The 27,107-nt window shown below is 40.7% G+C and overlaps 1 protein-coding gene across 1 annotated transcript in view; it reads right to left on the bottom strand.

The window, feature by feature from the left end:
- ITPR2 (inositol 1,4,5-trisphosphate receptor type 2) overlaps window positions 1-27,107 on the bottom strand; it is a 404,038-nt gene that overhangs the window by 345,739 nt on the left and 31,192 nt on the right. Inside the window, exon 2 of the mRNA XM_087814750.1 lies at window positions 21,480-21,550. Within this exon, the coding sequence (XP_087670876.1) occupies window positions 21,480-21,550 (71 nt within the window). The remainder of the gene's footprint in view (window positions 1-21,479; window positions 21,551-27,107) is intronic.

Raw genomic sequence — 27,107 nt, 5'->3', positions numbered from 1 at the left:
AATATAGAAGCTCTAACTGACATAAACGAGAACACATCTTTGTGTAAATGAAACTTAATACCCGAAAATTTTGTATGAAAACCCAACAAAGTAGACAGTATTTTCCATGGGCCATACAGCAAAACAACTAAAGATGCCTTGATTTGCCCTGAATTTTGCCCATCCTATATTGACTCAATAGCTTATGTTAATAACACATTTTATCAGTTAGTAATACATTTTATGAGCTACTTCATCTTTGAATTTGTATGCTCATGAGTAGGTAGAAATGGAACTTTATTATTTAATGTTTAAGATAAGAATTCTTAGCTTGTGGGCTATTTTAGATTCTCCTTCTTGAGCCAAAGCGTTGTAAAATACATTTGGTTCATCTACGAGCTCTCTAGAAAGTCTGGGCCAATTTATAATTTGTTCTTCTATGTGAAGTGCCTACTTCCACACAGCTTCTGTTAAAGCTTATAACCTTTACATACTCTGGCTGACTGGACAATACACAAAGTTGTTTTAACTTGTAAAACACATAAAGAGCTTTTTCTACATTTTCTTTTTTATTTTCCTATGCATATTGGGTTTTTTGGGGGGGTTTTTGTTTTTTAATTTATCTTTATTGTTGAAAGTATTACAGATCTCCCATTTTTCCCCCCCAATTGACCCCCTCCACCTCCCTCCCACCCCCTTCCCAGGCCTTCACACCATCATTGTCTGTGTCCATGGGTTATGCATATATGCATATAACTTCTTTGGTTAATCTCTTCCCACCCTCCACCTCCCTTCCCTCTTGCCTCTGAAATATGATCGTCTGTTACATGTGTCAATGTCTCTGGATCTATTTAGTTCATCAGATTCTTCTGTTCATTAGCTTCTTCTTAAAGAAGACCCTTCAACATTTCCTGTAGTGCTGGTCTGGTGGTGATGAACTCCTTTAGCTTTTCCTTGTCTGAGAAGCTCTTTATCTGACCTTCAATTCTAAATGATAGCTTTGCTGAACAGAATAATCTTGGTTGTAGTTCCATGTTTTTCATCACTTTGAATATTTTTTGCCACTCCCTTCTGGCCTGCAAAGTTTCTGTTGAGAAATCAGCTGACAGTCATATGGGTGCTCTCTTGTAGGTAACTAACTGCTTTTCTCTTGCTGCTTTCAAGATTCTCTCTCTGTCTTTAACCTTTGGCATTTTAATTATGATGTGTCTTGCTGTGGGCCTCTTTGGGTTCCTCTTGTTTGGGACGCTCTGTGCTTCCTGGACTTGTAAGTCTATTTCTTTCCCCAGGTAGGGGAAGTTTTCTGTAATTATGTTTCCAAATAGGTTTCAATTTCTTGCTCTCTTTCGTCTCCTTCTGGTACCCTAATAATACGAATGTTGGGCCTCTTGAAGTTGTCCCAGAGGATATTTCAGGATTCTTTTTTCTTTTTGCTCTTCCGGTTGGCTGTTTTTTGTTTCTTCATGTTCCAAATTGCTGATTTGATTCTCAGCGTCCTCTACTCTACTGCTGATTCCATGTAAATTATTCTTCATTTCAGTTCGTGTAACCTTCATTTCAAATTGGTCCTTTATTATGTCATCGATTTTCTCAATTATTTTCATCATACTCTTACTAATATCCTTGAGCATCCTTATAACCATTATTCTGAACTCTATATCTGTTAGCTTACTTGGATCTATTTCATTTAGTTCTTTTTCTAGAGATTTCTTCTGTTCATTCCTTTGTGACATGTTTCTTTATCTCCACATTTTGGCTGCTTCCTGGTGTTTGTTTCTATGTATTAGGTAGAGCTGCTATGTCTCCTGGAATTTGCAGAGTGGCTTTGTGTAGTAGGTGTCCTGTAGAGTCCAGTGGCTCAGCCTCCCCAGTCACCTGAGCTGGGCCTTCCAGGTGCTCCCCTGTGTGGGCTGTGTGCACTGTCCTGTTGTAGTTGAGACTTGGTTGCTGTTGGTGTCACTGGGAGGAACTGACCTCCAGGCCAATTGGCTGTGAGGACCAGTTGCAACTATGGCCAAAGAGCCGCTGTGCTGGAGACACCCCTATGGATCAGGATTTACTTCAGTGGAGCTTTGGTGTTCACCAAGTCACCCCTTGAGTGTGTCACTCATGGATGCGGTAGGGTTGTAATCCAATGTTGTCGAGTCTGACCACCAGGTGCACTGTCTCTGAGGACTCCCAGGATGAGCAAAGTCAGCCTCTGCCAGTGCCTTGCCCAGGGCCACCCAGCATGAGCTACACAGCAACCCGTAGATGGCCGCTACTTGTGCTGGGCTTGGCGTTGTCCAGGAGAGGCCAAGCTATGGGCCAATGCAGGCTGCTGCTAGTGCCAGGCCTGGGGCCACTTATCAAGCTGTATGGGGCCTGCTGCTGCTTGTTTGAAAGATTTTAGGAAAGTCCTAAGCATGAGGCTCAAATGCCACTTGCATAGAAAAGCCACTGGAAATGACTTGGATGAGCTTGCAGGTGGGGAGGGGCAGGGCTTCCGGGAATCATGGGGCGGGGCCAAAGGTGTCAGTCAGGTGCTGGTGATTCAAATATGGTGCCTGCCTGCGGGCTGTGTGGGGGGAGGACTCACCAAAGGAGCAACAGCCTCTGCAGCTCTTCTGCCTGGGAGAAAGCTGCCCCTCCAGCTCTCGCCCCAATTTCAGGCACGTTAGTTCCTCCCCAGTGTCCCAGTTTCCTTTTCGGCTGCTGCCCGGCGCTGGGCTCAGAGGGAGTGCGTCCGAGTGAGTCCCTGCGCGGGCCCTTTGAGAGAAGCTGCTGGGCTCCCACAGCCTCCGCGACCCTCAGAGACAGTCCCCGCTGGTTTCACAGCCCGAAGCTGTGGGGACGTGTCTTCCCGGCCCTGGAGCCCTGGGCTGAGGACCTACTGTGGGACTGGGACCCCTCACTCCTCCGGGAAACCCCCACTGCCCAGATTCCCTCCCGGGTTTCAACTGGGGCACCGGGTGTGGGCCCCCAGCCACGTTTCTGTGATTCAGCCCCAATCTCCCCACATCTCCGCCCCTCCTAGCGGTATCGGTGCTTCGTCAGTTCCCTGGTTGTAGGGCTTCTGTTCAGCTGGATTTCAGGAGGCTCTGAGTGATGGTGGTTCTGTATTTTAGTTGTAACTTTGATGTGGCTGTGGGAGGCGGCCAGTGCAGCTGTGACCTACACCACCATCTTGTTTCTCTACATTTTCTAATGTCATTAAATACCGCTTGAAAATATTAAATCCTCATTTGGGACACATCATGTCATATAAATCTTTTTCCTACTTTGCATATTTAAGTTTGTCCATTATAAGTAACTTTGTGACAAGCATCGCATCTGTTTCTGATTGCATCTGATATCTGGTCCTACAATCTTTATACTTATTAATTCAATCATTTACAAATATTCACTAAAGGCCTGTCCCACTGTAGGCACAGTACTGGAGACACAAAGTTGGACCTTGAAAAACACTCAGAAAATTACTATTTCTCCTGTTCCCTTGTTTTGTGCTGCCTCCTTGGTATACCCGCTGGCGTCTGGATTTCTGCTTCCTTTCCATGACTACCACTCTTGCCTATTCCTTGCCTATTCACTGCTTTTCACACACACCTTTTCCTATAGCTCAGCCAAGCTTATTCCTAACCCTTGCTATCTGACTGTTCCTCTAGCAAGCATCTCTCAAACTGTTTGGTCTCAGGATCACTTTACACTGGGGTGAAGGCCTGGGGAGGAGGCGGGAGCAGGGTGGAGAGGTTCAATGGGTGAAAAAAGGGAGATATCTGTAATACTTTCAACAATAAAGATAAATTTTTTTAAAAATTATTGCAGACCCCAGAGATTCTGTTTTATGGGCTATTTGTCTCTATATTTACTGTAAGACAAATTAAAACTGAGAAACTCACAATGCAATAGGACATAAGCATACATTTCAATAGCCAACAGAGAGAGATGACACCATCACACTTCACATAGCCTCTGGAAAAGCTCACTGCACACTTAAGAAAGAATAGAAGTGGAAAAAGCAAGTAATGTCTTCGTATCATTATGAAAACAGTTTGATCTTGCAGACCCTCCCAAAAAGATTATGAGAAACCACCATCTAGAGAACCACATCAAGGCCCCTCCCTGTCCCATGACTTCTTGCGCTACCTAATTCACACCTAGCATTGACCATCTTTTATGGCCTGTGGCAGCCACAGGGAGACAATCTTCAGCTTGTGTGGCTGCTATACACCGTGATAGGGCACGTGCAATAAATGCTCCTTGTTTGCCTTTGCTTTCTCTGCAAAAAGTGATGTTTCCAAGACCCAAAGGTCTGGGTCAGGGTTTCTAGGCTATTTATGGTCTAGGCTATTTAGGTCATGAAACCTTGAATTCCAGGCTGTATAATAAACTTTATTTAGGAGGGCAAGGAAGGAATAAGCCAAATATCCAAAGAAGCCTCTAGAACAGTGCTGTTCTCCTGGCTTATAAATCTGTAAGTCAATTAGTGGAGATACCTGCCTTTAATTTTATTGACAGTGTTGGCCAAATACATACAAAGTAAACAAGGCTAAGAAAGAAATAGGAATTAAAGGGCTTCCACTGTTATTAAGTCAAAACATTAGCTACATTCAATCAGTTGCTTTTTGCTTTGTTTTTACATTTGTCCACCAGTCACACTGTTTTTTTAAACTGACATTTCAGGTATTACTTTCTTTTTTCTTTTATATAACATTACAGAACCCACCTCCCAGCCTAAGCGCACAATTAACTTTATTTAACTCTTTCCTTCAATGTTTACCCACATCAAGGTATTTAATGATGCAGATACAATCAGAGTATGAACTGCATAACTGTGAAACTTTCTACAACAAATACAGCTGCACTGTGCTTCATGCAGTTCATCTAAATAAAACTAGAAGGACAGATTCCTCAGACCTGTTTCTAAACAGAACTGAAGCTTCTGTCGTTTAGAAAATGCTACTTTAAAAACCATTTTAGGCCCTGGCTGATTTGGCTCAGTGGTTACAGCACTGGCCCACAGACCAAAGGGTAAAGGGTTCGATTCCCTGTCAAGGGCACTTACCTCAGTTGTGGGTTCCCTCCCAACCCCACCTCAGAGGCAACCAATGTGTCTCTCTCACATTGATGTTTTTCTCTCTCCATCTGTCTATCCCCCTCTCCTCCCTCCCTCCCACTCTCTCTGAAGATCAATGGAAAAAGTATCTTCCAGTGAGAGTAAAAAAAGAAAACATTTTAGCCTACCTATCCCTGTGTTTCCAAGATAGGACACTCTCTGGATGCACTCCTAATCTTCCATTTCTGCACAGGCCCGAGTGCCTCTGGAAACTTAAGTTTAAGCACCTCTACCTCATCTACTGGAAGATTCACACACACTAATAGCAGTTATATAGCAAAGCATTAAAAAAGAACCAAGACTTAGTGAGTAGTGAGTTCCTGGGGATCCAGCACTTTCATTTTCAGGGTATAAGTCTCTCTTTGTAGGGGTCACCAGCTAAAAACTGGCAAGCAAGGCTCCAGACAAGCAAGGGAGTCAGTGGTGCAAATCTAACTGAGGCAGGGTCTCTTCTTTTGAGGGCTGTTAATAAGGTTTTTACCTATCTTATTCTTTAAAAGACAAAGTTTCCAAGCTACTCCCAAGTATTTGTAAAACAAACAATGCCACCTGCCAGCAGTGTTGGCTTTATTCTGAAATTGCTGTATTTACCTTTAAAACCACAAAATGCAAACAAGGGCACCTGATCAGAGAAGGTCTTTAAACTGCTCACTCACTAAATTAACACCTAGGAAGGAAAGGCAGTTGACTTGGACTTGAACACACAATGTACAAATCAATCTTTTATCTCAGTGGTGGCTTGAATAGTTAATGATTACTACGCTTTATGGAGATACACAGAGACTTTTATAAACAACATATAACTTTTAATAATTTGTTTAATACTCAGAAGAGTAAAACAAGTAAGGCCCACCTACCATAAACCACAGAAGTACAATCTTAATCCACACATATTTCCACTTAAAATAACAAATATGTGTATGACACTTTCCCTCCCACTGGAAAGATTATTTCTGCTATAGAGTATATGAAAACTGAAGTGATTTGACTTTTTAATGTCTTTTAATGTGCCTAATACATGACAAGATAAGAGAGGGTAAGGGAAATAATTTATTTAAAAATAGCTACTATTTAATTCATTGAAGAGTTTTTGAGTGAGCCATAATTTCAGATCTACAAATAGTCCATTCTTTTCACCTCAATATTATAAAAAAGAATGAATTTCCCACAGGAAATTCCACTAGAATAAAATAACTGGGATTACTTTCCTAAGGAATACAAAGTTAATGATGAATACAGTATAAGTAGAAATACTCTAACCCTCCATATCTTTTAGAAGAGCAAACATCGTATAAAAGTGATTCAGATGTACCTTGTTGTACTATTGTAAGGATCATTCTTTTCCACAAAATTAAAACCATACTGTATCTAAAGACCTCACCAAGGACCTTCCTATAAAGACCCAGAAAGGCAAAGAGTCCTGAATAAATAAAGTCTTTCTCCATCTTCCCACACAGCCAACCTTAGAGGTGAAAGAAGTCACAAAAGTATAGAGTGGGAAGACTTCTTTTATTTTTTTCAGTGAAATCAAGAGTATTTCTAGGTCAACTAATCTTCTAGCCACCTCAGGGTTATTTTCCCCCTCAGGGCTATTCTATCTTGAGTCCAATAAATTCAGACACCCCAGACCCCAACCCCTCCTCAGCACTTTCCAGAATGGCATATAAATGGAGTCATACATCATGTAGCCTTTTGAGACTGGCTTCTCTCACTTTGCATAATGCATATAAGATTCATCCATGTTGTTGGGTTTCTCAGTCATTTGTTCCTTTTTATTATTGAGTAGTATTCCTTTCTGTGGATATACCACCACATATATTATTTATTCATTCACCAGTTGAAAGAGATTTTGATTGTCTTCAGTTTTCAATATAAACATTCATATACAGATCTTTGTGTGAACTTAAGTTTTCATTGCTTTTGGTAAATAATTAAGAGTAAGATATGGGGTCATATGGGATGTGTATGTTTAACTTTATAAGAAACCACCAGACACTTTTCCAAAAAGGCTGTAGCATTTTGTACACCACTAGCAACGTATGAGAGACCTAGTTGGTCTGCATCCTTGACAACACTTGGTATTGTCAGAATTTTTTTTTAATTTAGCCATTTTTGCAGTGGTACTTTATTGTGACTCTTGATATTGTTATGTTTACTTTTGGCACCTTAAGTCTTGGTATTCCCAGGGATTCTATTTAGGGTACTCTTTTCTTCTCACTCTCACAGCTTTAAATTCTATCCATATGCTACTAAATTTCAAATCTGCTTTTCCACCTAGATTTTTCTCTGGAGCCTAGATTAAAATATCCAGCAATCTTTTAGATCTTCTTCTCTGGCAGAAAGGATGCCAGAACCAAATTCATTACTGTGGTAAACTGCAAAATGACCACAAATTCTTCCCATCCCTGTATGCATGTCCTTTTGCAGGTGGCTTTGCAGTTCACCTCATCAAAAAGCAAAGTCTCTTTCTCCACTCTTTGAATCTGAACTTAGCCATATAACATTAGTCAATGTGACACAAGAGAGTGCTTGAACACTGGGGTTTGCCCTTTCTTGCTGTTCTCACAACACTAACCCTGCAAGAAGAATCTTAGCTAGCCTGCCACATAATGAGAGACACGAGACCCAGCCACCTACTTCAACAGCCTATCCATTGGCAGATATGTGAGTGAAGCCATTCTAGACCATCCAGCTGCCAACTGACCACAGATACATGAGCAAATTCAGCAGAGATCAGCCAAGACAGCTCAAAACAAGTCAGTCAGTGAGCCCATAAATTCACGAGTTAAATAGATGGATGCTGAGAAAGCTGCTCACTTTCAGGATGTTTGTTACTAGTAATAATGAATTTATACAATTACCCACCTCTATCAATTAATTTCTATTATATTCAATATCTCAGTAAGTGCTACTAAAATATGAAACCTGGGAAATTCTAGAACACATTCTCTCTCTCACCCCCACTTCCTACTCCATTCCCATATATAATTAGTCATCATGTCCTAATAAGGTTAAATACATCCCTTTCTCTTCAGTCAATTGTCAAATTTTCTGAACTATTTAACAGTCTCTTAGTTGATATCCCATCCTACACTTTCAGCCTCTCCGTGTAAGAGAACAGTCTTTCACATTTTCATTTCTGTTCATGTTATAGCCTAGCTTAAAGTCCTTTAATAGTCCTCCACTATCTTTAACATAAAAACCAAATGCTTCAGTATGGCATACAAGGTCATCAGGCACTGGATTCTCCTCCAAGCTCATCTCTGCCACTCTTCCACATTCTCCTAAGCTTTAAACATTTAAAAGCGACAACCATAAATAGGTCATGCTACTCCTCACCTCTGCGCCCCAGCCATAAATGCCTCTTCCTCCTCAACCCCTCCTTTCCACCTGGTTAACAACTGCCCATATTTCCTCACCTCCATTCATCCTCTGAATTTCCAAGCCAATTACAATCCTCTTCTCTGTGTTTCCATAGCCCATTGGGCTTAAAGGCAGTATAATTAGTTATTATGAGTCTGTATTTCAATTAAAGCTTTGCTTCTTTCTAGTTGTATGATTTTGGGCAAGTTACTTAACTTCTCTGTACCTAAATTACTTCATCTGTAAAATGAGATACAACAGAGAATGTTACCCTTTCCCCCCAATATGCACTCTCTTCTTCCTTAAGGTAACAGAAATCCTGAGTTTGGGGTAGTTTTAGATAAGTACATGACCACCCCACTAACACATTCTACAACCTTCTTGCAGCAAGGAACAGCCATGTATATTAGCTTCCTGTGGCTGCCATAATGAATGACCACAAATTTGGTGGCTTAAAACAATAGAGATTTATTCTTTCATAGTTCTGGAAGCTAGAGGTCCAAAGTCAAAGGGTCTTCAGGGTCATGTTCCCTCTGAAGGTTCTAGGAGAGAATCCTCCTTGCCTCCTCCAGCTTCAGGTGGCTCTAGGTATCCCTTGGCTTATGGCAACACAATTCCATTCTTTGTCTGCACATGGCCTCTCTTCTGTGTGTCTCCTCCTCTTGTGTCACTTAATAAGACACTTGTCATTAGATTTGGGGCCCACTTGCGTAATCCAGGATAATCTCATCTCAGGAGTCTTAATTTAATTACATTTACAAAGACTCTTTTTTTTAAATAAGGTAATATTCACAGGGACTGAGTATTGGGACATGGACATACGGGGGGGGGGGTGCATTCAATCCAATATACTATGTGACTATGAAATATGATTAAGAGTGATATATGCAATTCCAGGTGTCCTCATGAAAGGATCTTCTTGCCCTTAATTCCTCCTACCCCCTTCTACTAACTGAAAAATGGTGACTATTGGAGAGACTTTGAAAGCCATATGTTGAGGATGGTAGAGTTGTAAGATGGTTCTGGATCCCTCACCTAGGAACATCTGAAAAAGAAAGAAACTTCTATCTTATATATAAACCACTGGTTTTTGTTGCTGTTTTAGTTCTGTTATAGCGCCTTATCTAATACATGCAGATAACATCTTAGTAATACACACTACTTAGGGTTTGTGCAAGGATTAAACGGATGAATAAAACATAAAGTCTTTTGAACATTACCTGACATACAGTAAGGACTAATTAACTGTTCATGATTAGCAGTAGTGATAGTAGGGTAGCCCTGGTCATATTTAGTTATCATTGATTTACTAGTCTATTTCCTGAAGACCTAATTTATATTGGGGTAGTGGCTTTATTTATATATATTCAGATAAGTAAAGCACTTTCATCTCAGTATTGTACTCAAAAGAATAGCAAACATTTCATTACTATTTAAAGAGGAAATGTAATTTAGCTTTGCATACCAATTACTACCCTAAGAACTATTTTAATGAAAAGGTACATATTAGGCCTGAGAAGCCTAGATGTCCCTTCCCCACAGGTACAAATATTTCAAGTTACAGGTTAAATGCTATCTGAAGCAGCTTTCTTTACCTCACAAAACAGGAAATTAAAATCTCCATCTACCCACAACACTTTCACCGCACCTTTTCGTTTAGGACTTATCACTTTCTCCCTTGTGCTATAATTATTTATATATACATCTTATCTCCCTCATTAGATTATAAATTCCTTGAAAGCAGCATTCAGTTCTGACTCATCTGAACTGCAGCAACTAGTTCACACACTGCATTGCTCACAGCAGATTTTGAATAAATCTCCACTAAATGCATCCAAGATCTTGCAGTGTTGAAAAATACCAGCTTCAAACAAAACTGCCTCACCCTACAAGCTGCCTCACCCCACCACCTTGATCATGTTGCTTTACTTCTTGAAAGTGTGGTTTCCACATTTGTAAAATGGGGCTATTAATAATTAAATAAGGTAACATGGATAAAGGCCATGATAAGCACTCAAAGTTTAAAATGTCAATATTTAGGGCTTTGTACCCTTGAAGAGTTGTCTTGGCTATTAAGTTAAAACACTCACAGAGAAAGGGTATTTATTCAATATTCACAAAGAATTTGGACACACAACTAACATCACAAACACCACCAGAGGGGAGACTTTTATACATGAGCCGGCAGCTCAGGAAAAAGCCTTTTCCACTTTTATTCTACAACCTCCTTGCAGCAAGGAATAGCCATATATATCTTCCTGTGGCTGCCACAACAAATGACCACAAATTTGGTGGCTTAAAACAATAGAGATTTATTCTTTCATAGTTCTGGAAGCTAGAGGTCCAAAGTCAAAGGGTCTTCAGAGCGATGTTCCCTCTGAAGGTTCTAGGAGAGAATCCTCCTTGCCTCCTCCAGCTTCAGATGGCTCTAGGTATCCCTTGGCTTATGGCAACATAATTCCATTCTCTGTCTGTCTGCACATGGCCTCTCTTCTGTGTGTGTGTGTCTCCTCCTCTTTTGTCACTTATAAAGACACTTGTCATTAGATTTGGGGCCCACTTGAGTAATCCACTAAATCACATGCATCACAAGTGTGAATTTTCTGCCCATCACTTCTTACTCTTAAGGAAGAGAGTTAAACTTGATAATTTAAAGCCACAAATCAAAGTTCATATATCGTATATGTTTTGGATACACAATCAGTTGTGTGAGTGCTGCCTTGACAGCAATTCATAAGACATTTACAGTACGAAGGCCTATTTTTCCCTTGAGAACCACAGCAGCTTCACTAAAATAGAGACTAAAATATTTAAACACGCAAGTACTTTTACAATCCTGACTAGCTTCGGCAAGAGAAGCAAAGAGAAAATAGAGTCTGTTTTTATTTCATCCCTTCTCTGAAAGCTCACTGAGAAAAGTAAACTTATTATCCAATCTCCACTGCCACTAAAGAGTTTAATAACAGGGGATTAGCTATAGAAGGTTCTTAATAAAACGACTTACCATGAACACACAGGATCTACACAGTAGTAACATTGAACTGAACAATCTTAAAGATGTTCTAGTATAAATCATGTCACTGTTGGCTGCCAGATCCATTGCAATCTTCTGAACTTTGAGTAGCAGCAAACTATAATATGCTATGACCTAAAAAAATTTTTTAACTTAGCACATGTGTAAGTTTTTTGTCTTCTGTTATTCACACTACAGGTTTATAAGTAAAAATGGAACATTTGACATCAATGAACTTAAATGTAGAAGTGTAGAATTTAAGGCTATAATAAAATAGGGCTTCCAGTCAAGATCACGAGTAGATAAATGCGTACTCCCATCTTCCCACAACCACATTAAAATTATAACTACACTACAGAACAACTGTCATTCGGAACCACCTGAAATCTAGCTGAACAGAAGTCCTACAATTATATATTTAAAGAAGAAACCACTTCGAGACTGGTAGGAGGAACAGAGACAAGGGATGGGCTGGTCCCATACTCACATGTAGCAGTTAAAAATCAGGAGGGATATCTCAACTGCAGAGGTCCCTAATGAGGAGCAAGGGGTCCCAGACCCACATCAAGACCCTTCCCAGGGTTCCAGTGCCCAGAAGCCAAGTCCTCATAACTTCTGGCTGTGAAAACCAGCAGGGATTATGGCTGATGGAGGAGGGCTGCTGGAGTCCCAGGATTTCTTCTTAAGGCACTCTTGCACAAACTTACTCAGACTCACTCGCTCTGAGCTCAAGCACTGGGGCAGGGCATACCGGAGGAACTGAATTGTCTGGCATCAGGGCAAGGGCTGGAGGGGCAGCTTTCTCCCAGACAGAAGTGCTCACAGAGGTCATTGCTCCTCTGCTGAGCCCTTTCAGCACAGAGCCAGCATGCAAGTACCATATCTGAGTCTCCATCAACCGAGCTCACACTGTTCACCCCGCCCTGGTGATTCTCTGAGACCCACCCCACCCAACTTGTGGACCCACCAAGGCTGTTTCCAGTGGCTTTTCCATATGAAAGGCTTGGCCTGTCTTGGCTCATGCTTTTCTCAAACAAACAGCATCTGGCCTCAGAGTGCCCTGCACTTCTTGCTAAGTGGCCCAAGGCCTGGCACCAGCAGCAGCTGGCCTTGGTTCACAGCTTGGCCTCTCCCAAGCACTTCCAAGCCCTGCTCAAGTAGCAGCCATCTTCAGATTGCTTTGTAGCTCATGCCAGGTGGCCCCAACCAGGGCACAGGCAGCTGACCTTGGCTTGCACCTCCTGGGAGGCCCCAGAGCCAACACACCTGGTGGACAACTTCAGACCATGCCAGAGCAACATCCAACCACTACCATGAGTGACACACTCAAGGGGAAGACTCAGCAGGCACCAGAGCCCAGCTGAGGCAAGACCTGCTCTGTGGGATCAGCCCCTGCACAACAGCTCCTCCACAGTTGTTATGGCCAGTCCTCACAGTCAATTGGCCTGGGGGCAAATCCTTTCCATTGGTGTGCCAACAGTAATCAAGGCTCAACTACTAGGAAGGTGCACATAGGCCACAGGGAGGGCAAACCTGGAGTGCCCCATCTGGGTGTTTGTTGAGACTGCACCTCTGAGCCCTATAGGAGGACATCTACTACATTAGGCCACTCTACCAAGACACAGAGATGTAGCAGCTCTACTTAATACATAGAAACAAACACAAGGAGGCAGCCAAAATGAGGAGACAAAGAAACATGTCTCAAATGAAAGAATGGAACAAAACTCCAGAAAAGAACAAAACAAAATGGGAGACAAGCAATCTACCAGATGCAGAGTTCAAAACACTGGTTATAAGGGTGCTCAAAAAGGTAGAAAACATAAAAATGGAGGTGAAACCATAAGAAAGAACCAATCAAAAATGATGAATACAATTAACTAAAACGAAAAATAAGAAAAATACATGACAGGAAGTCAACAGTAGAATAGACGAAGAGGGTCAAGTCAGCAATTTGGAAGATAAGGAAACAGAAAACACCCAATCAGAACAGCAAAAAGAAAAGAGAATCCAAAAAAATGAGAACAGTTTAAGAAGCCTCAGGGACAACTTCAAGTGCACCAATATCCACATCATGGGGATGCTGGAAGGAGAAGAGAGAGAGTGAAACACTGAAAACCTATTTGAAAAAATAATGATGGAAAACTTCCCTAACCTGGTGAAGAAAATAGACATACAAGTCCAGGAAGCACAGAGAGTCCCAAACAAGATGAACCCAAAGAGACCCACACCAAGATACACCATAATTAAAATGCCAAAGGTTAAAGACAAAGAAAGAATCTTAAAAGCAGCAAGAGAAAAGCAGTGTTACATACAAGGGAGCTCCCATAAGACTGTTAACTGATTTCTCAGCAGAAACTTTGCAGGAAAGGAGGGATTAGCATGAAATATTTAGAGTAATGAAAAGCAAGGACCTACAGCCAAGATTACTCTGCCCAACAAAGCTAACATTTAGAACCAAAGGACAAACAGCTTCCCAAACAAGAAAAAGCTGAAGAAGTTCATCACCACCAAACCAGTACTAAAAGAAATGTTAGAGTCTTTTTTAAGAAGAAGGAAAAATATGAATAATAATATCACAATAAATACATATCTATCAACAATTGCTTTAAATGCAAAAGCATTTACTTTAAATGCTTCAATCAAAGGACAAGGTGGCTTAATGGATAACAAAACAAGACCCTTACACATGCCGTCTACAAGAAACTCACTTCAGATGAAAAGGCACACACAGACTGAAAGTAAAGGTATGGACAAAGATATTCCATTAAAAAGGGAACCATAAAAAGCTGTGGTAGCAATGCCTATACCAGACAAAATAGATTTTAAAACAAAGGCTATAATAATAGACAAAAGAAGACCCAACAATTCCACTTCTGGGTATTTATCTGAAGAAACCCAGAACACTACAGCAAAAAGATATATATATCCATATGTTCATTATTAGCATTATTTACCATAGCCAAGATATAGGAGGAACCTAAGTGTCCATCAATAGATAAGTGGATAAACAAGTGATGAGTATATATGATGGAATATGACTCGGCCATAAAAAAGAATGAAATATTGCCATCTGCAACAACATGGATGGACCTAGAGGGTATTGTGCTGAGTGAAATAAGTCAAACAGAGAAAGATAAATGCCATGTGATTTCACTTACATGTGGAATCGAAGAAACAAAATAAATGAAGATGCAGGAAAGAAATAGGCTCGTAGATACAGAGAACCACCTGATAGTTGCCAGATGGGAGGGAGGTTGTGGGGAATGGGTGAAAAAGGTGAAGGGATTAATAAGTACAAATTGGCAGTTACAGAATAGTCATGGGGATGTAAAGTACAGCATAGGAAATACAGTCAATAATACTGTAATGTATGGTGTCAGATGGAACTAGATTTTACGAGACAACTTCAGTGGCCAACTTCCAGCATGCTGGTAGCCTCCAACCTCAAGCTCCTGCTTTTCTCTTCTCCTCTTCATAAGGGTGATCCCCGACACCTGGAGAACTTGCCCAGCTGCAAGCAGGAGCAACCCAGAAGTGTGTTGTGGAAAGGGGGTGATAACATCTTCAGGGGCAACCCACAACCCAGAGGATAGAAGTTAGCCCCAGCCTTTCTGTCCTTAGGTAGTAGATTCTGAGGAATGTTCCTCATGGTTTCTCAGAGGGCCCCAGCAGGACTGAGTTCCGGTTACCACAGTGTGGGCCATTAAGGAACACCTTATTGCTTTTATTCCCTGAGGCTCACTCTTCCCCACTTTCTTATCTGTGCTTCCAGGGATCACATCCCAAATAGGACCTCCACCAAAGCCTTCCATGGTATGATTTGTAGGTGCTCCAACTAACACAGTCCTGATCTATTTCTCCTCAGATATATTCAATAACAGTGGAATAACACATGAAATTAATCACACATATACCTTTTATGAACTTAACAAATTTCAAGATGTCATGAGGCTGGGAATTTGAATAAATAATTTGGATGAAAGCTAAGATCAGATAGAGACAGAGAACTTGGCAGGCTAGAATAATAGGCCAATGCTAATAATAAGAAATGTAACAGATTATCTACTTGGTTCCAAAAGGATCAATTATGCAGCGCAGGAGGAGAGACATGAGGATTTGTAGGTGCAAATAGAAAAATATCAGGAGTTTGGGTTGACAGAGAGATGAAGGTAAGTTAGGAACTTCTGCCCAGGAACCTTGGGCTGCAAGCATGGCACAAAAAAAGAGGAAGAGTCTCATTAGACTGCACCCCAAAGTACTACGTTCAGTTCTTTCTACACCAATAAGAATTTCACTGACAAACAGGAGCCTAACCAGAGAACAAACAAGGCAGTGACAAAGACTAGAGAAATCACTGAAGAATTTGTAGCTGGCAATAGGGGAAAGAATTTTTAAAAATTAAGACTGTAGAAGAAAAGATCTGTATAAATATGATCATTCTAAACAAACACTTAAAGGGGATTGTGTGGGGAAAGGATTAGATTTAATCTATGTGGCTTTACAGTACCCACAGGTAAAATTTATGGGAGGGTATAATTCAATAGATGAGATGATATAGTGGTTAAGAGCAAACAGCTCTGGAGTCAAACTTGGTTTGAGTCCCAACTCTAACAGTAATAACCTCAGTGACCTTAATATGGTTGCATAACTTCTCTTTATCTAACCCTCTCACCTGCAAAATTGGGATAGCAACAATTTTCACTTTCTAGAAACACTTTATAATGAAGCATAGGAAGCCTCAAGCACAGCATAGCATGTATTGAATGCTCAATAAATGCTAGTTATTTCAAATCTGAAACAGCTTCAATCTTCATCAAAAAACATTACACTAACACCAAATCTGAAGGAATTCAATAAGGCAACTGTTAAGGTGGTAGAGGAAGTATCTGTAATTGGCTCATACTGGAGAATCACTGTGTTCGACAAGACTGACATGTTCAACTACACAAAAAGCCAAAGCCACTACCTCGCAAGATGACTTTTTCACTTAAGTACTTGAGTGTGTAACCTTCATGAGTAGAAGCAAAAGGTGAGAGTCCCAGCCTTCAAAACAACTTCCCTGAGTTATATAAAAAGTTTAAAAAAAAAAAAGATCTTGTCAATCTTCCTGAGTCCTCGACTTTCACTATTTGCTTTAGTATTGACTGCACAGCAGAGAAATCCTCTACTTTAGTTCCAATTCCTGAAGCATTCTGACTCACTGGTTCTGAATGACTTTTTGCTTGCCAGAAGTGGCCACTTGGTAGGCATGGTGGATTACAAAATACTACCGTGTCAAATGACAACAGACTCTCAGAGTTGGACATTCCAAAACCAAATGGCCCAACCCTGTGGGATACCTAATCAGCCAAGAGAAGGGGCTGTCTTCTCTTCCCTGAGCCCTCCTGGGGAGTGGCTCCCTAGGTTCTCTGTTACTTGTCTTATCACTCTAATGGCAATAAAAGGGCACACAAAGCTTTCTTGCTTTGACTTATCTCAGCTTCTCCTTCTAAAAGAAAATGCACAAATATCAACAAGCACAGACTCTTGGAAAAATCCACACCATAGTAGAATCCTCTAGAGAATGGGGGGAGAGTGCATAAAGGAACAAGGAAAGAAAAAAAGAAAACCCAAAAGAATATAAAGTCAACAAAAATAACTGCCATAATTTAGTGTGAGAGGGGAGGGTTATATCAAAAAATATGAAAGTGATAAATCATGTTGATACTATGTACCCCTGATATGATGCAAGAAGGGCAGCATTCTCAACACCTTAACCCCAGCCTGATTACGAGAAAACGTTAAGCAGACACAAACCGAGACACATTATACAAAATACCTGGCCAGCACTCCCCAAAAGTATCAAGGTCATGAAAAAAACACAGAACAATCTAGAAAGTATCACAGAATGAAGAAGACTAAGAAACTAAGAAGCCACGATGACTAAATGCCACATGGGATACAGGATGGGGTCAGAAATGGGGAAAGGACATTAGTGGAAAAACTGATGAAATCCGAAGAAAGTCTGGAATTCAGTCAAAAGCAACCTACAAATGGTAATTTCTTATGTACCATGATTATATAAGATAATAACATTAGGGGAAACCGGATGAAGGGAAACTCTCTATAGCACATCCTTAACATCCTCTGTACATCTAAATTTATTCCAACGTTTAAACTTTTGATCATTAAATTAATTTTACACTCACTCAAGCGTCTAAGCCACTGTGCTTCTGTTAATAGTATTCTGATTGCGTGGTTTATACTGAAAAATAGCTGTCTGTCTGCCAAGTTTTAAATAACCCTCGAGAAGTTGTTTATTTCTTGAAACTTAGTTTCCTCTGTTCATATGTGAGGCAATGTGACAAAGTTCAAAGAGCATTTCATTGTATAATTGTGTGTATTGGGGACAATCATTTTAGCCTTTTTGGAACTTCAGCTCCCATTCAAAAAATTGGGGGAGTTATACTCTCCTGTTAATCACCTAGAAGCTCTAAAATTTTATGATTCATTTAAAAAAATCAGAGTGAGTATGAAAAACAAAAACCTTTTCAAAGCAATTTGAGAATACCATTTATCTGGCTGAGGCCAGAGGAACTGAGGTGTAGTGAACTGTAGATAGGTATTGTTTCTTCGAGTTATCTAAAAAGTAACAATAAGAGAGAGGACTCTGGAAACTTGGCAGAAGAGTCTGGAAATGCGGGGCTGGTGACTCTAGGAGGAAAATCTATGAGAAAGCAATGGTTTTCAAAGTCAGAGGGAACAGAGGAAATACACTTGGGCAGAGAATAGTGTAATGCAGGAGCTGTGAACCGAGTGAAAGGACAAGGCATCTGGGGCTACAAGGTCTGCTTATGGCTATTGAGCAAGCCCATCGATCTCCAGGAATCCTCCTCTGGGGCTCCATCAGGATGGGGTCCAAGGATCACAAGGGAAGAGTCAGAGATTGAAAAGGAAACCCTGAATCTCCAATAGGAAAGGACCCTCCTCCCATGATGAGTGGAGTGAAATAGTTTAGTCTTAGGCTAGAGGTGGAAAATGAGAGCAAACTAGCAAGGATGGCGTCGGAGTCCAGGAAACGCCAGCCTTCCAGGGCAGGATGCAGCACCTTGGTGGCTCATGCTTTGAACCAGTGCCCACTGAACAATGGGACACCAAGTATCTGTCTCTCTGTATACAGTTACCTACTGGGTACAGAGCCGTTACCCAGGGGTTCCCTCACACACACTAACAGGATCTCTGCACTTCAAAACAACTCGCTTCCCTGGGAAAGAGAAAAAGAAAGAAGGCGGCCACAAACCCTGAGAGTTTCTCTCTGAAAGATTAATCTCCCCTGACTGACAGAGAAATAAGGCTACCCAGCCTCCTGGCAGGGAAGTGGGGGGCACCCCTGGGAACCAAGTTTTATCGCTCGATCCCAGGACAAAGTTTGGGTCTCTCATCCAAAAGCATCTAACGGCTATTTTTTGGGATGTCTAGTACAGGCAAAGCTCTGTGCCTGCAAAACACAAAAAGAAAACCCTGCCACTGAGGAGGTGATCATGGAAAAGGAGAGTCAAATATGTTTAAAGGAAATGCACCAAGCTCAGCTACTCTAAGTTAACTATCATTTGCATGACTTACTCTCTGGAAAGGGTTCAAGCCGCACAGAGCCCTGTGTGTGGCCTTGCTCCTGCTTGCCCACCCTGCTCCCACCAGCCAATGACGATATCCTTGAGGCTCAGGGCAGTCAGGTGACCTAGTTAAGGTGACACAGCCAGGGAGCCGTACAGTCAACACCTGGACCCCACGCCTTTTCCTTTTACAAACACAGGTTTGTTGCCCCAGTTTGCTTTCAAGACTTGTTATCTTTAAGGAGCTACAGTCCACAAAGGAGCCTCTGGGGATTTGGTTTTATCGTTACCGCTTGAAATCAATGGGCCTCTTCCACCTGAGGCATGAGTTTTTCTTCAGTTTAGAGAAGTTCTCACCCATATCCCTTCACAGATCGCTTCCTTCCCATTTGCTTCTCCTTCTAGAACTTGGCTAGATGCTGCCGAACCTTCTCAGTCCGTCCTTCAAGCTCATCCATATGTCCCCCTTTTCTGTCTCTCTCTGTACTGTACCCGGGGTGAGTTCCTCCGATCCCTCAGCCAAAGCACCGATTCTCTCCTTGTCTTTACAGAATGTGCTAGATCCGACTCTTTAGGGCCGACCTGTTCTTCTTTCACGTTGTCTGTTCTTCCATCGGGGCTGCTCTACCCTCTTCTGTCTTTGAAATCATTCCCAGGCACTCGCTCACAGTCTCGGGCAGGTGGCTTCCAGAGCACTATTTTTTGTCACAGCTGCTGACTCTCCCGCACAGCGGTCCTGTTGTGAGACCATCTTTGTAATGCAGAACCAGCTCAAAAGGCTCCTGTCCTGTTAAATGCGATACTAAAGCTGTCTTCCAGAGACAACTGGCCAAAACCGCATGTCATGCAGCCGAAACACGTGCAGAGGAGAGAACTTTGACCTCCAGCTACACCGGGAACCAAAGTCTCACCACCACCACCCCCCCACACACACAACCAAAGGACCAGGACAGAACTGAAACTTGACCACCAGGACGCTTTCAGGAGCCGAGGGTCCGCTGTCCAGGAAGATCCAGTGTCGATGTCCCTTTACCGTAAGTGGCCAAGTTCCGAGTTCCTCCAATTAAAACGTGCCCCACCGGCACCCCGGCGTCCCTGTTCCCCTGACCCCTGAGAAAACCACTAACCCAGTCTAGTAAGCAAGATGGACCTGAGGCACCATTAGGTCTCCCATCTTCTCGGTGAGCGCCTTCTCGATCAATAAACCTTAACTTACTCCAAACTCTGACATTTTGAGTTTTGGCCTTTCGAAGCGTCAGGCACAAACTTGGGTTTTGGTAACATCCTCAGAGGGGACTCTTTATGGCGAGAAGACCTCACCTGTCCAGGTCAGAGGAGTGTCCCTACTGAGCAGTTTTATGGATGCTTCTAATGGGCAGTGTGTTTCCCACAGCCTGTCTTATGTTAATCTTTCCACCTGGAGAGAAATTTGGGTTTCTTATCCAAAGTGGCCAATTTAACTCCAAGTACATTTACCCCGTGCCTGTCACTCTCCCCGCAAGGTTCTGAGTTCAGGAAGAATGAAATATGAAGTTCTTATCATGAGAATCCTGTGGAAAGTGCCTGTCACAGAGAGTGAAACATCGGAAATATTTTCCAGATGTTAACATCTCCCTTCCCCGGGGCAGTAAGTAGCACGTCCTGACTCGGCTCCGGGCCTCTGGGGACTCCCCTCAACTCTCTCTCCACATTTTTACCCCTTCTTACAGCTGCTTCTCACCATGAGAAAAGGGTGCTTACACAGTGTATTCAAAATGAATGTTGTTTTAAAATTACTTTTATTGTTGTAAGTACACACAAACTGTGAAATTGATTTGAGCAAGCTTTTAATGACTGGTTTCAGTTGTGTATGATTCTTTGCAGAGCCTATTAATCTTTCTTTCATAACAGTGGGATAATATGTCTCCTACTATGACCAATTTCTCAGTTGATATTATCAAGCTATTTCTAAAATCATACTTAGAAAAGAGTTCTATGACAGCTGTTAGTTACTAAACACTATCCAAAGTGACATTATAAACGCTAAGCTAGCACATCACCATCACCCTCCTGGAGATTTTACAAAGATAAACTAAAGAGCTGCTAATGAAACACTAACATTTATAGCATAACTGTCACAGAAATATATATACATTATTCAGCTATATTTACTGGTTTGAAAAAGTGGCCTCTCACAGTTCATTTCCAAGATTTCCTTTCAACGGATAGACTACTGTCTAGCAAAGAAAAAAAAAAAAAAAAGGAAACTATTCTTTCATTATAAATCCTTCAATGTATAAAAGTACAAAAACATTGGGGAAATTTTTGAAAGGATTCTCAGTGGCCATATTAATATTTGATAGTTTCACACTGAATAAAGTTTCAACATTACTTATTTTAAGATATAAAAAGGCCCCTGCCCCCTTAGGTCACATAATAAAAAATATTTATTTCTTACCTCTGAACTTCTTGGGAGGGTTGGCAAGGTCCCCCGCCTCTGGGTGCACCACACACCTGTCATCCACTAACCTAGAAGGAAAGACATGATTTCGTTGTCAACATCATCACATTCAAAAAGCAGAGACAGCATGTGGATATTGGATAAATATTTATAAAGAGTCTTAATACTATTCCTCACTAAAAAACTTTTTAATAACCATATATTTATAAAAAGATTTGGTTACAAAGGGATTAATTAAAGCAGGGTTTGTGAAATTCAAAATTAAGAAACATTAAATGGTAGGAAACTAGTTGGATAAACCATGACACAGATAAACCATGGAATACGGTAAAATCCTATTTGGAAAATGTACTAGCCTGCAAAACATTTATAATATGCTGTGAAAATAAGGGGTAATAAAACAATAAGATATCGTATATGTTTACACACACACACACACACACACACCTCTTACATACATATGTGAGGAATGGAACACAGCCAGCCACGCATTAACCTTGGTCAGATTAGCTGTCACGTCCATTTTCCTTCTGTTATTCTGAGTGTGTGTTTTGATTTTCTCACAGGGAACACGTAAGCCTGTGAGGTCGGGCTTACAGAGTGACCACAGAGTGGGTGGCTATGAGCACTCACCCTGAGTTCAAACCTGGCTCAGCCACCTCCTAGCCAGGTGACCCAGGATCGCCTTCTGTAAAGTAAGGACAAGAGAACCTACCTCACCTCACAGCATGGTTAGGGCGATTAAGTGATGTTGAAGTACCAAGTAGAGTTTGGGGCATACAGTGAGCCCTTAAATAAGCATTTCATAGATAAGTAAAATCAAGGCTCTTGCCTGATTCCTCACCATTCTCTTTGCTTCTAGGAGAGTGCCTGACATATAGTAGGTACTCAACAAATATTAATCCAATGAATAAACTGCCTTTGTAGTTACAAAAACATGTCTCGTCCCTATTAAAATAGTTACAAGAAGCCAATTTCCAGGACAATTCCAAGAGAAAGAAGCTGAATCTTTGCCCTGAGAGCCAAGAGACATGAATCGTCTGTTCAGAAAGGAACATCTAACCACCAAAGGCTACTAAACAACGTTCATTTTCTCCACCAAATGCGCAGTAGAAATAACTGGGGTCTTTCCCAGGATATTGTAAGAATGCACATGAATTAGTTCTAAGTTCATGAATTCATTTGAAGGAAGATGCCCAAGGTGCAACTTTCTGTTCTTTTTAAAAATCGTATTAACCAGACTCACTAGTATGTGTCAACTTCAACACAGAGTAAAACCCAATTTGTGATCAAATGTCCCCTTAGCTAAGGATGATTAACCACATCAAAACTTTGGTTCCTGGTTTATGTGGTGACCAGAAGCAGACACTTCCTAAATCACCAGATTTGTCTTCGGGATCCAATTTCCACAAAACAAAATGCTAATTGGGTCAAGCAATATGGCTCTTTCTTTGATTTTTTTTTTTTTTATATATTTCATTCACACTGGTTTACTAAAATGTGGTTTTACAAGAGCTGCCAAGCATGCAAGAAATTCCTTTTAAGAGTCTTTAAAACTGTTTTCTTAAAAACAGGAAGTCACATTGGGTCAAGAGAAAGCAAACCCAAACCTCTATAATATCCAACCTCAGTCCGTTAACACTGAATGCAAAACGCTCAGAGAATCCTGAGAATATCACAACGGTAGTATTTCATTTTTAAAAAAATGCTGTGAGGGAAAGGTCAGCTTTTCTAATTAGTTAAGACATGTTAAGAATTCAAAACAATAATAAAAAGCAGTCTCATTTAGAGCACATTACAATTACATAAAAAGTGGCGCTGACGTCCTGCTCACTCTCTGTGCCTACCCATTCGCACAGAACCACAGGCCCGAGCAAGGCCCCCGAGTGAGTGAGTCCCCGCCTGCGTGGGCAGCCACGGAGAGGAATGGGAAACTAAAGCTACAAATAGACCACAGTGCATTTATATAAACACTTACGCAGATCCTCGATTACCTCGTAGGCCAGATAAAAACATAATAATTAAGAATGACTTCAGTTCTAAGAATCTGTCCTATTCTTTATACCCAAATGTCTGTAAAAATCACAAAGACAATCGTTTCATCTCCGAACTGGAACAGAGAAGAGAAGAGAGGGAAGGGTAGAAAGAAGCAAGAAGGGTGGATCTGTTATAAAGATATAGAGGATCACTGAAGTTTAAAGTTAAACAGGATTTTAATGGTAATCATTGGCACAGCTTCTACAACATGCCCAGTTCTTAAACACTGCCAGGGCCAGAGTATTCCTCGCTCACCATCTTTCTGAAAGTGCTGCTATTAGAAATGTGCTTATGTGGAGGTGAAATAGCACCCTGTGTTTCCCGTCACAGGGCTTAGCACATTTTTTAAACTGCCTGCTTAATTGTCTGGATCTTCCAATAAATTGTTAACTCCATTAAGTCAGGAACCAAATCCATCTTGTTTACTATTATATATCCTTGGCATCTTCTAGAATTATTTACAGTAGATATTAAATAAATATTTGTTATATGAATAAATCAGTCAGTGAATAAATGATACTTGCTTCCCAAATGACTTTCCCTTTTTGGTTCCAGTTCTTTCTTCTGGAATTTATACAGACTAAATCTTCTTTTTCTAGGGTGAACAAGACTATTTCTCTCCAGTTCTTCCTCATTTGGGTATTTATCAATGAGCTCCACATGTTTTCAAATACCCAAGTGTCAACATCCGCCTTAAATGTAATCCTAGAAACTACCCATAGGAATCTAGATGTGCCCCAAACAAGTGGCACAGGGGACACTTCCCTCCTTTCCAATAGTAAATTTACAGTTATGCATCCTAAGATCATAGCAGCTCCCATGACAGTCAAGCCCACCTCTGATGTTCACTGGGTTTTTATAGCTAAACAATTCCAGGACCTTTTCTTGTGTACTACTGATAAGACAAGCTCTCCCATCCACTGTTGGGCCATTTATCTTCTATAATCTAAGACAAGAATTTATGCCCAGCTGGGCGTGGCTCAGTGGTTGAGCATCGACCTAGGATCCAGGAGATCAGGGTTCGATTCCCGGTCGGGGCACATGCCCGGGTTGCGGGCTGCAGCCGATCAATGACTCTCTCATCATTGATGTTTCTATCTCTCTCCCTCCCTCTCCCTTTCTCTCCGAAATCAATAAAGATATATTTTTTAAAAAAAAGAATTTACAATTGATAGGGATAGATATAAAGATCAACTTTAGTCTCTGAGTAGAAATCCTCTGGAAATCATCTATGGCATCTCTAGATAATTCATTTAGAGACCCTATCATGATTACTGCCCGTTTTAATTACTCATAAATACTGTTTCCCATATTTGGTTGGCTGGCTGAACCCTATGGGAAGTTAAAATAATAATAATCATAATAAGAGTAACAACAACAACAAGCTTCTTTGGTCTATACCTACAAAATCAAAATTTCTGAGGATCAAGAATAAGAATCTGTATTTTTTGTGAAAGTTCTCTAACCTTCCTTAAATGGATCAGAAGTACCTGTTCTGTACTCCCCTGGTAACCTAGGCACCTATCAATAGAACTTATCACACTCCATCCTAATTCCTTAGTTATACATGACTCTACACTATAAATTATAAGTTCTGAGAGACTCAGCCCATTTTTGTTTTGCTCACCATAACATGCCCAACTTTAAATATTAGGCCTCAAACATGGGAGGTGCTAAATAATTTTAATTACGCGAATGACTGACTCTTTGAATCACTGAACAAATCAATAATGTCACTTTTGGTAGATCATATAAACAGTAAAAATACCTAGAACCAACAAATGGCTGCCTAATAGTAGATGGAAGAAAGGTTTGGAAATACTCCCCATCCAGACGTGTCTCAGAAAATTATCACAAATGTAAAATCCTGAAAAGGGCCAAGACAGTCTGCTCTAAATAACAATTTCTCATCTAGCACCTTTCAAGTCAATATATTAGCACCCTTTTTAATGGGCTGCATTTATTTTTCTCATGCCTGAATCAGCAAGTAAGCCAACAGGCAATTATAGCACTAGTCTAAAATTCTCAATCTGTCACTGAAACTCAACTATCATAAAACCTGTTATCCTTCACATCTATCTTCTCTTCGTAGGTCGGAAGTGTAAATTATTAATTTTAATTTTTAAGAAAAAAATCATTCAACTATTAGACTGTCCAAGGCATCTATATGCAGATTTCAGTAGATACTTTGAATGATTTTATACAGAAGTATGAATCAAAACTATATACCTTTTACTACCTCCCCCAGGCTCCCTTCACCTCTCATTACCACCACACTGTTGCCTGTGACTATGAGTTTTTGTTTATAAATTTCTAAGTAAACAGAGTACCATTGATTTTTTTAAAAATATATATGAGTCAAATTTTAACTGGGAATATAGATATACCCCCTAGAGAAATTTTGCAAATGTGAATCTGGAAACATGTAAAATAATGTTTGAGGCAACACTGTTGGAGGTGGCAAAACTGGGAAAACACAAATGTGCATCAGTAGTAGCATAAATAAATGAAAACAAAGTGAAAATTTCATACAATGTATAACAAGTGAATAAATCTGGCTTCTTAACTGTCCCTCCTCCCCACAGACTCCCCACCACCCTGAAACATCATTCAACTACCTCCAGCACCTTCCTTTAAAAGCAGTAAGAGGGTGGGGGCTAGGGAGAGGTAAGCAAGGGGGAGTGGGGATGGAAAGAGACTTTGGGACAATGGGCCCACAGTGAAGGGTACAGATAACATTTTATTGAGTTGCATACTTGAAACCTGTATGGTTTTGCGAACCAATGTCACCCAAATAAATTCAATTTTTTAAAAATGAAAGGTCAAAACAATAAAAGTAGTATTAAACTAGAAGACGAAAAAACTTGAGTTCTAATGCTTGGTCTGCCACTCTATAATGAACTGTGTTTGTGCCAGTCACTTAAGTTCTCTGTGCCTCATTAATTAAACGGGTCTGTGATCTCCCAGATCCTTCTATTTCTGTGGTTGTTCAGTTCTCTGATCCTGTTCTGTAATTAGAGTTGGCTTGTAGTATCACCCTTCAGTAGCCGATTCTGACATTTATAATATTTTGTGCACTATAGTTAGAAAGTTTAACTGTTTAGTATTGATTTTTTTAGAGTGTATGCATTGCTTTAGCATTCCAAGCAAAGTACTAGTATGTGAGTTTGTTCCATTCACTCATCATAGCCTTAGAACACAGTATTTTAAAATCTTACAATCTTGCTATTTAGTAATACAGACATTTTTTTATCTACCAATACTCAAACTGCCCAAACAAGAAGCCAACCTCAAGGCCTGTACATTCTTGTTTGTATGCAAATTAATATGTCTCATAATCCAGAGTAACGTAACAAGAAAAACTAGGTTCTACAAATGTCCAATTTTATACCTTATATCTGAAAGGTCCTCTTGCACAAAGCCATAAACAATTTAAATCTAGCAAAGAAGGAAGTAATTTCATTGCAAAACTTTCTGCCAGAAAGTGTTATAACTTGTAAATGCAAAACAGATGCAACACACCAAATCCTCAGAGTTGTGCTCATACGTTGCCTGTCTACGATGACAAAAAGAGTTAAATGCAGTTTT

This window comes from Miniopterus natalensis, chromosome 2 (assembly GCF_054644295.1).
Source record: "Miniopterus natalensis isolate mMinNat1 chromosome 2, mMinNat1.hap1, whole genome shotgun sequence".
In the NCBI taxonomy this organism is placed as follows: domain Eukaryota; kingdom Metazoa; phylum Chordata; class Mammalia; order Chiroptera; family Miniopteridae; genus Miniopterus; species Miniopterus natalensis.
Note: the sequence above shows the minus strand (reverse complement) of the source record. Positions and strands in the feature narration are given on the sequence as shown.